This window comes from Amblyomma americanum, chromosome 5 (genome assembly GCF_052857255.1).
Source record: "Amblyomma americanum isolate KBUSLIRL-KWMA chromosome 5, ASM5285725v1, whole genome shotgun sequence".
Classification (NCBI taxonomy): Eukaryota; Metazoa; Arthropoda; class Arachnida; order Ixodida; family Ixodidae; genus Amblyomma; species Amblyomma americanum.
In genome coordinates this window covers 152,771,176-152,781,930 of record NC_135501.1, presented here as the reverse complement: position 1 = coordinate 152,781,930, position 10,755 = coordinate 152,771,176, and the positions used below count along the sequence as shown (strand labels likewise).

The 10,755-nt window shown below is 51.3% G+C and overlaps 2 protein-coding genes across 2 annotated transcripts; both read right to left on the bottom strand.

Annotated features, from left to right (window-relative positions):
- Positions 1-745: 745 nt before the first annotated feature.
- Positions 746-6,246, bottom strand: LOC144134274 (uncharacterized). Its single transcript, XM_077667224.1, has 4 exons — positions 4,665-6,246; positions 3,992-4,259; positions 2,347-2,594; positions 746-787 (listed from the first exon to the last, which is right to left on the bottom strand). Exons 1-4 carry the CDS (start codon positions 6,063-6,065, stop codon positions 746-748), a joined length of 1,959 nt encoding a protein of 652 aa, XP_077523350.1. The 5' UTR covers positions 6,066-6,246.
- A 1,820-nt stretch (positions 6,247-8,066) lies between these two features.
- Positions 8,067-9,917, bottom strand: LOC144134273 (endothelin-converting enzyme 1-like). Its single transcript, XM_077667223.1, has one exon. It carries the CDS (start codon positions 9,915-9,917, stop codon positions 8,067-8,069), a length of 1,851 nt encoding a protein of 616 aa, XP_077523349.1.
- Positions 9,918-10,755: the final 838 nt, after the last annotated feature.

The following is a 10,755-nucleotide window of genomic DNA, read 5'->3' as shown; positions in this document are numbered from 1 at the left end:
AGGAGAGCGAGAGAGACGCTCCAGCCGGGAAAGAAGGATTGCCCGAATGGACGGGGAAAAAACGAGGAAAGCTGCTCAGGGGGGGGGGGGGGGGACGAGGAACCCTGAGACGACAACGCTGGGAGTGGGTCCTCCGACGCAATGATTTGCAATGATTTAATCTGCAATCTGCAATGATTTAAGATGAGTAGCATATGTGGTTCCCCAGCATACTATAAAGTTTAACTGATGTGTGGGTGTATAAATGCGTAATATAAGGATATTAATGTGCTGTTAGAAAAGTATGGACGGGCTTTAATAACGATTATCAAACCGTATGCCATTTTCTTCTTTATATTGGTTATGTGTTTATGAAACTTAAGATTACTGTCCAAATGCACTCCCAGAAATAATGCGAAATCGCTCGCCTCTATGAGATGTTGACCAATTGAGACAGGAGGAATGGAAAACGACTGGCACTGAGGCGAGCTGAAAACAACAAACTTCGTTTTACTGGAATTGGTGGTCAAACTGTGTTGATTGCACCAAGATAGAAGGTTGTCGAGGTCATGATTAATTTTTGATACGTGATTAGTAACGCTTGCATCTGAGTTATAAATTGTGGTGTCGTCAGCATATAATATGCAGTTGGAGGAACCGAGGCACTTTTGTAAGGTATTAATATAAATTAAAAATAAGAGGGGACCCAGAATAGAACCTTGTGGTACGCCTAATTCTTTTATTATTAATGCTGTTGTTCTTGTCCTCAAGAGGATAATGCTCCTCGAACGTGCTCGTCCAAACGGCCCTGCAAAACATAAAAAAGAATACGAAAGACTGTAAAAGCAAAATTAGTATGCGCGAAAGGTGATACTGCAACGCAAAAAACACATGCGTGCCATTAAAACCGCTGTCAGCCGTACATGGTACTCGGCGACGGCGAAAAACCTAAAGACAGCAGCGAGCTTTAATCCTGCACAGACTAGAATCAATTTGCAGCATGCGCGATGTGTTTGTTCTGAGACTCTAGAGATAAAAAAGAATGTGCACGAAAGAGTTGATGCAGCGAATACAGCAACAGAAAAACACATTTGTAAACCGTTACGCCAGCCGTCTTAACGCCGGCGAGGAACTTAACGACAGCGACGAGCTTTAATTCATAAAATCAAGGCGCTAATAGCTGGCATCGTCAGATATAAACAGACCATGTGAAAAGACCTTGAACGCACCTTCCAACGCCCACGCAGCGGCATGCAAGCTTGGGCACCCCAGCCTCTGCGTCATGTACTTAAAATTGGAGGACGCTTAAGCTTCGCCTTTAAGAGTGGGGCGCGACAGCGTGTTGCAGCACTGCCAGGGAGTCCACGGAACACCATGCATCGCCCGTTCGGCGGGACGCCTTGCCCGTCAGACAAATCGCTCTGCTACGTACGGCGAAACGGACGCGCGGAGCGGCAAACCACGTGGAAGCGCTGCCAGGCGCCTTGCCGAAACGCGCGGGACTCAAGTTTCAGTCGTAGTTCGTCGGCACATCGTTCTCGACAAACCCGATGCCACGAGCGCCAGCATAGTTTCCGCGCCGAACGAACTGGCAGCAAGCCGCAAGCTTCGTGGTGAATGCGCTTTGGATGTGCGCTGCGTTGTTCGCCGCTCAGCGCGTGATTCCTGCGTGCCCGCACGGCCCCACTGCGCCCGAACGAGACGAGCGGGAGGCGCTGCCGTCGCGCGCTATCAGTTGGGGCAGTGGCGTACATTGCGAGGAGGAGGAGGTGTGAGGAGGAGGAGGAGGAGGAGGACGACTTTTCGCTCACGGCCAACGCCGCCGACACCAGCTTTTCTACGACACAGGGCCCTTAATGCTGTCGCGTTAAAATGTAATACGACTTGAATAAATCCGCTTTGTTCCAACAAAGTGTAGCGATGTCTCTGCCTCTCCGTCCCGTGTGGACCCGCGCGGGATGCGGGATCACAATTATTTGTCCTACGTACCGCTCTTCATTTCCTAATTATTTTCCTACTCTCGTGTATTCCCTAATCAACTTTGCTCTCTTCTTGCCGCCTTATGTTACGCCTCTTCTGCCATCTTCCGTATTTCCACATTTGTTGTGTATCAGACGGACGCTGGAACTGAACAAACGTTTATTGAGACAGTGCCTTTTTATAGGCCGATGAACATGTGATCTGCCGACGACTGCTTGCGTGGCTGATAAGCGATACATGAAAATGCAGTTTAAAACATGCGCTATCAGTATACCACACTCCTTTCTCCTAAGATTTGCACAATCCAAAACGGACTAGCTAGCCATTAATGCCATAACGCAGGACAGGCCGTCGAACACGCGTTGATCTTCGCGGCTCGACCGGTACTTGGGTGGCTTGGCCTGGACTCGCCCCAGGGGTTGCTTCTGGGCTAGCAGACAGCGGCTGTGGCTGCCTGGCTGTAGGAGGAAGCCTGACGTGGTAGTCCTCACTTGTGACTGGGTCAACTACGAGCCGCGTCCAGGCGCTCCTCAACTGGTTGCGGTGCCTGTGAGGACGCTCGCCGTTGTTTAGCTGTACCACGTACGACACCGGACCTCTGACTGCCACAACACTGGCAGCCTTCCACCTTGGACCTGGGCAAAAGCTTTTAGCGTAGACCGCGTCACCGACACGAAACCTCTTAGTCTCCGGTCGTTGTAACTCAGGCGCGTGTTGCCGGTCCGGATGGAGTCTGTCTAACGCTGACCTCAGTCTTCGTCCGAACATTAACTCTGCTTCTTCAATGCTTCTTTAACTTCTCTTACCATCCTCTCCGCCCTACCATTGCTGGCTGGATGATAAGGTGCAGTGAAAATTGCACGCACGCCATTACACTTCAAAAACATTTGCAACTCTGTGCTAGTGAAAGTTGTGCCGTTATCTGAAACGATAACGTCCGGTACACCATGTGTCGCAAACATCTTCCTTAAGCTGTTGACGACAGCCGTAGCTTTCATGGATGGCATGATTTCGACTTCAGCCCAATTGCTGTACGCGTCTACCACGACTAAGAAAACGTCTCCTTTGACTGGGCCAGCGAAATCAATGTGCAGTCGACTCCAAGGCTGATCTGGCTTGATCCAAAAATGCACTGGAGCCTTGGCATCACTTTGCCGGTTATTCTGGCACGGATGACAGTGCCGAACAAACTCCTCAATTTCGTGGTCCATCTTCGGCCACCACATGAGCCCTCTAGCTGATGCTTTCATGGCACTCATCCCTGGATGATTTGCATGCAGGAGTTGCAGCACATTCTCTCTTGCTGCGGTTGGAATTATGACGCGATTCCCCCACAGTATGCAATCACGATGCAATGACAACTCCGACCGTCTCACCTCATAAAGAGCAAACTTGCTGTCCACTTGTGTTGACGGCCAGCCACTGAGTAGCCATTCCTTTACCCGGGATAGAACCGAGTCCTTTTTGATCAGCGCAGCAATGTCCGCCGCTTGCAGCGGTGCGCAGTCGACCGCTTCCAACAAGAGCACGTCCCCAGGCGGTCTTGGCTCGTCCTCGTCTCCCGGGGCTGGTAGACGACTGAGTGCATCGGCGTTGGAGTTGTCTTGGCCTCGTCTGTACTCAAGGTGGTAGTTATACGCAGACAACAGTAAAATCCAACGCAGCATTCTGGGCGACACAACTTCGGGCACTCGCTTGTCCGTGTTAAACAGGCCGAGTAACGGCTTGTGGTCTGTTATCACTGTAAATTCTCGCCCAGCTAGGTACTGGTGGAACTTTTTTACGCCAAAGACCTAAGCCAAACCCTCTCTATCAATCTGAGCATAGTTGCGTTCACTGACGCCAAGAGTGCGAGAAGCATAAGCTATGGGCTGCTCCTTCCCGTCATCCGCACGATGGGCTAGCACTGCCCCCACCCCCACAGGCGATGCGTCGCAGCACAAAATTAAAGGACGCTTGCAATCGTAGGGCACAAGTACGGCGTCTGAGCTGAGTAAATTTTTCAGTCTCTCAAAAGCCCGCTGATGCTCACCTGTCCACTTCCATTCGTGGTCACGGTCTAGCAGTCGATAAAGCGGTTCGGCCGCTTCCGTCCTGCCCTTGAGGAAACTGCTGTAGAAATTCAGCAATCCCAAAAAGGCTTGCAGCTCCTTTTTGCTTGCGGGCGCAGGCGCTTGCTGGATGGCGTCCGTCTTGCTTCGGCTGGGATGTACTCCTGAGTCATCAATCCTGTGTCCCAAGAATTCGATGCTCGTCTGGTTAAATTCACACTTGTCCTTGTTTACTCGTAGCTGTGCCTTCTGCAGACGCGATAGCACAGTCTCTAATCTCTCGGCGTGCTCTTCGGCGTTACATCCAGAAATTAATATGTCATCCAGATAAGCTTTCACTCCGGGAACGCCCGCTAACAGCGTGTCGATGACTCGTTGAAAAACCCAAGGTGCGACCGAAATGCCAAACGGCAGCCGCTTAACCTTGTACAGTCCCTTTATCGTGTTAACTGTGAGCACCTCAGCCGTCTCGTCGTCTAGCGTAAGCTGCTGATAAGCTTGGGCTAGATCCAACTTGGTAAAAAACTTGCTTGAACTTAGAGCTGTGAGCATTTCCGCTGTAGTGGGCAAGGGGTATCCACTGCTCTTAATAGCTTTGTTTACGGTACTGCGATAGTCGCCGCAAAGACGTAAAGTTCCATCTTTTTTTCTTACCACTACCAGTGGTGTTGCCCAGTTGGAGTAGCTGACGAGCTCCCATACACCTTGTTGCACCAAGCGGTCCACTTCGTTGGCCACGTCGTCCTTGAGGGCCAATGGAACTGGTCGACTTTTGAGGAACACCGGTTGGGCGTCATCTTTCAGTTCGATGTGAACTGGCGGTCCGTTGAAGCCAGGAAGGTCTCTGCGAAACACCTCGGGAAATCGCGAAGGCACGTCCTCCACGTTTACTTGCTGTATACCCCGCAAGCCAATACCTAACGGGTTAAACCAGTTTCTCCCAATCAGGCTGTTGCCTTGCTTCTGTACTACGAGCAAAGGTAGCTTTGCCTTCCTGCCTTTGAATTCCACCAAGACACTTGCTTGACCCAGCACGGGTAATGCCTCCTTTGACCAGGTTACGATAGTTGTTCCAGAATCTTGCAGTGGTATTTTACCGTGATTCCTTTCAACAACCCTGAACGTATCTTCACTCACAATTGAGCACGATGCGCCAGAATCAACCTCCATCGGAACTTCTTGCCCTTCAATCGTTACTTGAACCATGAACTTCTGTTCTTGCTCATTCACTTCGCACAGGGAAAACAACGCACTCATTTCGTACACGCCCTTGCTCTTATCTCCTTTCTTCTTTTGCTCATACGCTGTCTTCCGAGCAGTTCTACTGTCGTCTTTCGACCGACAAGCCTTAGCTATATGTCCAACCCTTTTGCAGTTGAAGCATGTCGCCTTTCTAAAACGGCACAAATGTGGAGCGTGCTTACCGTTGCACCGGTAACAGCTGGACCCCTCCGCTGGGGTGTCTTGCTTCGCACGGGTTGCTTGTACCATTTCCTGGCAGTCCGTCTCGTATCGACCGTGTTTGCGTATGTCTCGCTGTTGCTTAGCGGTTGCTTCTGCAGTTGTGGCCAAGTCATACGCAACCTTAAACGTAAGGCTGTGTTCTGCGAGAAGTCGCTGTTGAACCCCTTCGTTCCGGAGTCCGCATACGAAACGATCCCGCATCATGACGTCCAACGGGAGTTGGGCGCTGCCAAAACCGCAGTCTTCGGCTAGCTTCCGAAGCGCCGTGACGTAGTCCGCAACCGATTCCTCGGCAGCCTGGTTTCGCCTGTAGAACAAAAACCTTGCATACAGCTCCGAAGGCTTTGGATGCAGGTGCTTGCGAACGGCAGTCTTGATTTCTTCGTAGGTTGCTGCTGTCGGTCTTTCTGGCTTCACCAAAGTTACGATGAGCCCGTACACTTCTTCGCCGCAGCTGCTCAACAGGACTGCTCTTTTCTGCTCTTCTTTCGTTATCTGGTTCGCTTCGCAGAACATTTCCAGGCGCTCGACGTATTCGTCCCATGACGCGTTCGTGCCGAGACGATACTCGCCGATCCTGCCGACGGCCATCGCCGTCGCTGCCTCGTCGCCAACTGTTGTGTATCAGACGGACGCCAGGCTGGAACTGAACAAACGTTTATTGAGACAGTGCCTTTTTATAGGCCGATGAACATGTGATCTGCCGACGACTGCTTGCGTGGCTGATAAGCGATACATGAAAATGCAGTTTAAAACATGCGCTATCAGTATACCACAACATTCTTCCATTTTTATTCGTCTTCCCGTAACCTTTCTTCCTTTCTTCTTTCACTCCCTCCTTTATCCCTTCCTTACAGCGCGGTTCAGGTGTCCAACGGTGTATGAGACAGATACTGTGCCATTTCCTTTCCCCAAAAACCAATTATTATTATTAAGCATGAAAAAACAGTACAGTGCGCGGGTGACAAGGCTGTACTATTATCACACCAGTTAGCTCAAGAAGCCAGAGAACTCGCCGGTGACAGACTTGAGTAGAGCGGTATAGCCTGGTTTAATACCAACTATCGCTGAATGTTTACTGTTCTTGCCTCCCGTCGAAAAATAAAACCCTTGACATGCTAGCCGCATCTGGGTGGAATGCCCACTCTGTGGGTACAAAGCTACGCATACTTGGGAATTTGAACCCTGGATGATCCACTACTCGTGCAAGAAATTAACCTCTGGCAGTTACGCGCTATTTAAAGCACAAAGACATTTCGGCAAGCACGCATTACGCATGCCAAACCTTTTCCTCGCACTCAAGACGCACTGATACGATAAATTGGTTTGCAGCTTTCGCTTAAAGTCTCTGCACACGGCAGAAAAGGCAATTCTACGCAAAAAGAGCGAAAGAGCCGGCCCCAGCACAAAGCACCAATGTTTATCCTTGTTTCAAAGCACGCGGGGTAGCCAAACAGTTCGAAAATATGGCCGCCGTAGCAGCGATCTCGCTGACGTGACGTCACGTGCAAGCCGTTCAAAGCTATGTACAACGGAAGCCAAAGGCACATCACTGAACGATGCTGGTTGGAGTGAAGAGAGGAAATGTATACACAGCGGCAAACTATCACAGAAATTAAAATTGTGGAATGACAAAAATTACACTTTAATTTTTGTCAGAAAGAGCTCTAGAAGCACATGTCCCCCGTTATGGCGCCAACTTCAAGTTTGATCTACAGGAAATAAAATTTCACCAACATCTGCAAAAGTAACCACATCAACATCTTTAAGAACCAGCCTTTGTTCTAGCTAAAAAAAAATTCAGAGGACACTTAAAATGCTTACGCGCTGTGAAGGCGAGATCACTAGTGTGTCGTGAGCGCGAAGACGTGCCTCCGAACGTTGTTGCCACGAACGCTGAACCCACAAAGGTCCGAGGTACAAGGTCTGAGCTAGCCTCCAAGCTGACTGAGACGTATGCTATGTGCAGCGAAATTTTGTATGATACCACCGGTAACGGTGTACGACGAACAGTTTCTTCACAATTTCAATACGAAACCTTGTTTTTGACGAAAGGAAATGGTGCTGCTACTGTCTCGCATGTCAATGGACACCTCAGCCGTGACTTAAGGGAAGAGGTAGCCCGGCAAGGCATGCAATTTAAGGTGAATGTGTCGACAGTTCGAATTACTGCCAAGCTAGCCTGAAATTTCACTAGCACATGTAAGATGTAAGCAACGAGAAATCGCATGACGCCAACCGGAACAGTGTACGACAAACAGTCGCTCACAATTTCTGTACGAATGTAGTCGGGAAAACTGGCGCCACATTGAGGTCAGCCAGTGGAGAGTCTTTATAGACGAACGAACAAGTATACATGTATACACAGGCGGTGCTCGGCGGCTTGCTGCGTGCGCCCTACGATTGCTTGATGACGTCGCCTTCAGCCATGGCTGGGATTTTCTGTAGTACACACTAACATACACCGCGGGGTTTTCTCATAATGGGACTAGTAAGGCTTTCGCCTTTAAAAAATCTTCCTATCACAAAAAAATCATTTTGCCAGCACCAAGGTAGAGCGTATTATCATTCTCTGAGGGGGAAGGTGGCACGTCAAAGCAGTACGCACTTCTCTCTCGGCGAGTTCATCTCAGAGCCGGCCTGGCACCGGAAAGCATCGGCAAACGATACCGCGTTAATAACGGCAGCGTTGCACTCTTCAGAGTGCACATCACTTCCGTCGCGCCGGCAGGTCACGTGACAAGCAGTGAGGTAGAAGACCTGATACTTCGAGAAGTGCTCCATGCCCTTGATGGGGATCACACGGCCGACACCGTGGAGGCTGCCGGCAAGAACCTCCATGGCCACCGCCGCAGGAAACCAGCGTCGCTCCTCTACGGTGCCGCAGCGCCTTTTCTTTTGAATCTCGCGGTGAAAGTCGAGTGTCGTAGACCCCGACCACACACTCACACCGTAGGCCAGCGAACGAACGAGCTGGGCGGCCATGAGGAAGCCAAGGCCCCCGAGCGCCATGACCTTGGTGCCACCCTTGTAGAAGAGCGGTGGCACGAGCGACGCTGGCGACACGACCAACGAGTGGGTCAGCGGGTCGTAGTAGACTAAGGTGTTCGCCAGGGTCCTCCGCATGACCGCGGGAAGCTGGTAGCGCAGGGTTGCGTTCCAGGATTTAAGTGACTCCCGAGTAGCGAGCCAGGTTCGGAAGAACACAGTCCTGATTTCGGGGAGGGCCTCGAGCAGTTCGGACAGTTCCTTAGTGTCCAGAAGGACGTCTTCTGCTCCGAAACTAAGCCTGACACTTCTGATGTGCTCGGCAGCACTAAGCTTCGCATCACGACTCAAAACTGTCGTGGAATCAATCTTCGCGACCACCAGCCTCTTGATGTCGTCAAACTGGCCCACAACGTTGGCGCGCTCCTCGTCTTTGAGTCGCTTGTTCGCGTCGGCTCTCAGCAGGACGCCGTGGGTGGCCTCGACCTCTAAGGCGCACAACAATGCGTGCGCGACCGGAGCCACCTTGAAACCCGGCAGAGCCTTAATAAGATCCGTGCAAGCGAGGAAGCAAGCGTACTGGCTGATGAGCCAAAGAAGTGCTTCACTGAGAACTGCTTTCCTTAAGTCAAAAGCTCGAACGAGGGCGTCCAGGAGGCTTTGGTGAGTTACGACAACCCGGTCGGTCTCGTTCATGGCCGGAGTTACATCGAACGCCTTGCGGAAGGACGGCAACCAGCCCTCAGATGACGATAGCCGCGGCAAATCATTGACGGATAGGACCACCGGGTCTTCGTGACTGGCGTCGGTGGAATCCAGGCAGTCAGGCAACACGCTCATAACTGCGTCACGAATCTCTTCCTTGGTGTAAGTGAAGTGCACCCCGGTGACTGAAGGCATGTTTTGCCAGGCCAGATCGTAAAGGCCATGTGCGACGACCGCCTTCTGGAGGGCGAGCACCACTTCCAACAAGTCTGAGGGGAATATATAAATGAAGCGCTCCCCGGCATCCGTCTCTGGCAGCAACGCCACGTTGAACAGAATCGGCAAGTGCCAGTTGACAGCGAGGCCGACGAGTTTGTCGAGGGGATCTCTCGCCTTGGCCTCGTTCGAGTCAAATAACTGGCGCAACGCGTGCAGGCTGTCCGTCGAGTCCTCCTGCGAACGGTCCACGCAGCGGTTTATCATCTTCAGGGCGCTCGCGGCTTCTGGCACGAGCGGTTCTTGTGATGACCTCTGCAGCAGATCCCTCGAGTAAGCGTATTCGACATCCATCAGCACGCTCACCGAGGCCTCGTCCTTGGTCCTCCACGCAGAGCACACGTAGGCAGCGAAGTCGTCGCAGGGCTTAAAGCGCGGGTTCAGGCGGCTGGCCACGTCGTAGGCGTGCTTCAGGCAGTCCTCGGAGTCGCAGACGATCCCGTCGCTAAAGTAAATGTCGCCACGCAGCGCCATCTTTATGAGGAATAAGATGGCTGCCCCTCCAAGGAGCGCTGCAAGGGATCCGAAAACGATGTGCCTTGTCACGTCCCTTTTTTTGGCAGGAGGTCGTGGACTGGAGTCTTGCGAAGCCTGCGTCAAGACATGCGGCCATAACTGGTCGGAGAATGCAAGCAATAGTGCGGGCAGCGGTCACCACAAGCCATCGTCTTTTTAGTTTGTGGTCAGCTTTAAGCAATGCTATAGTGCCTATGCATCTGGCCTAATTTTGTCCAGTGGATGAGGCGACATACATGGCTGTTGTCGTGGTATACCTTGGCAGGATCACGTTAGCTCACTCAGAATTCCTTGCGCAGCATTGGTAAATCTATGGACTCACTCATACTCACGCAAGCCAGGGCTTACTACCACTCATGAACTCACTGATTAGGGTTCACAACTAATTTGGACCTACTCCGACTCACGACTTATCCGGGGTCAGCTATTCGTTACAACTCACTTCAGATCGCGGCCCGTCTTGGCTCACTGATTTCGACTCGCATCTCATGTGGACTTATTTAGGTTCATTCTCTCATTCTTACTCACGGCTTATCGGGGTTGGCACAGTCCTTTTGACTCATGACTTATCTGGAGAGACTCATTTCGACTCACGATTCAACTGGATTTGCTCATTTCGACTCATGACTAATTTGGGCTGGCTCACTCTTCTCAATTCCGTAGGCAAAAGAAAGAGAGGCTGGCGGGGAATTCAATCGAGCCTTTTATTAGCAACCGCCCACTAAGAACGGGCGGTTGCAAAGACCACCTCTTCAGAAGACCATCAGAACAAGGGTCCCTTTAAGGGTCACACCCT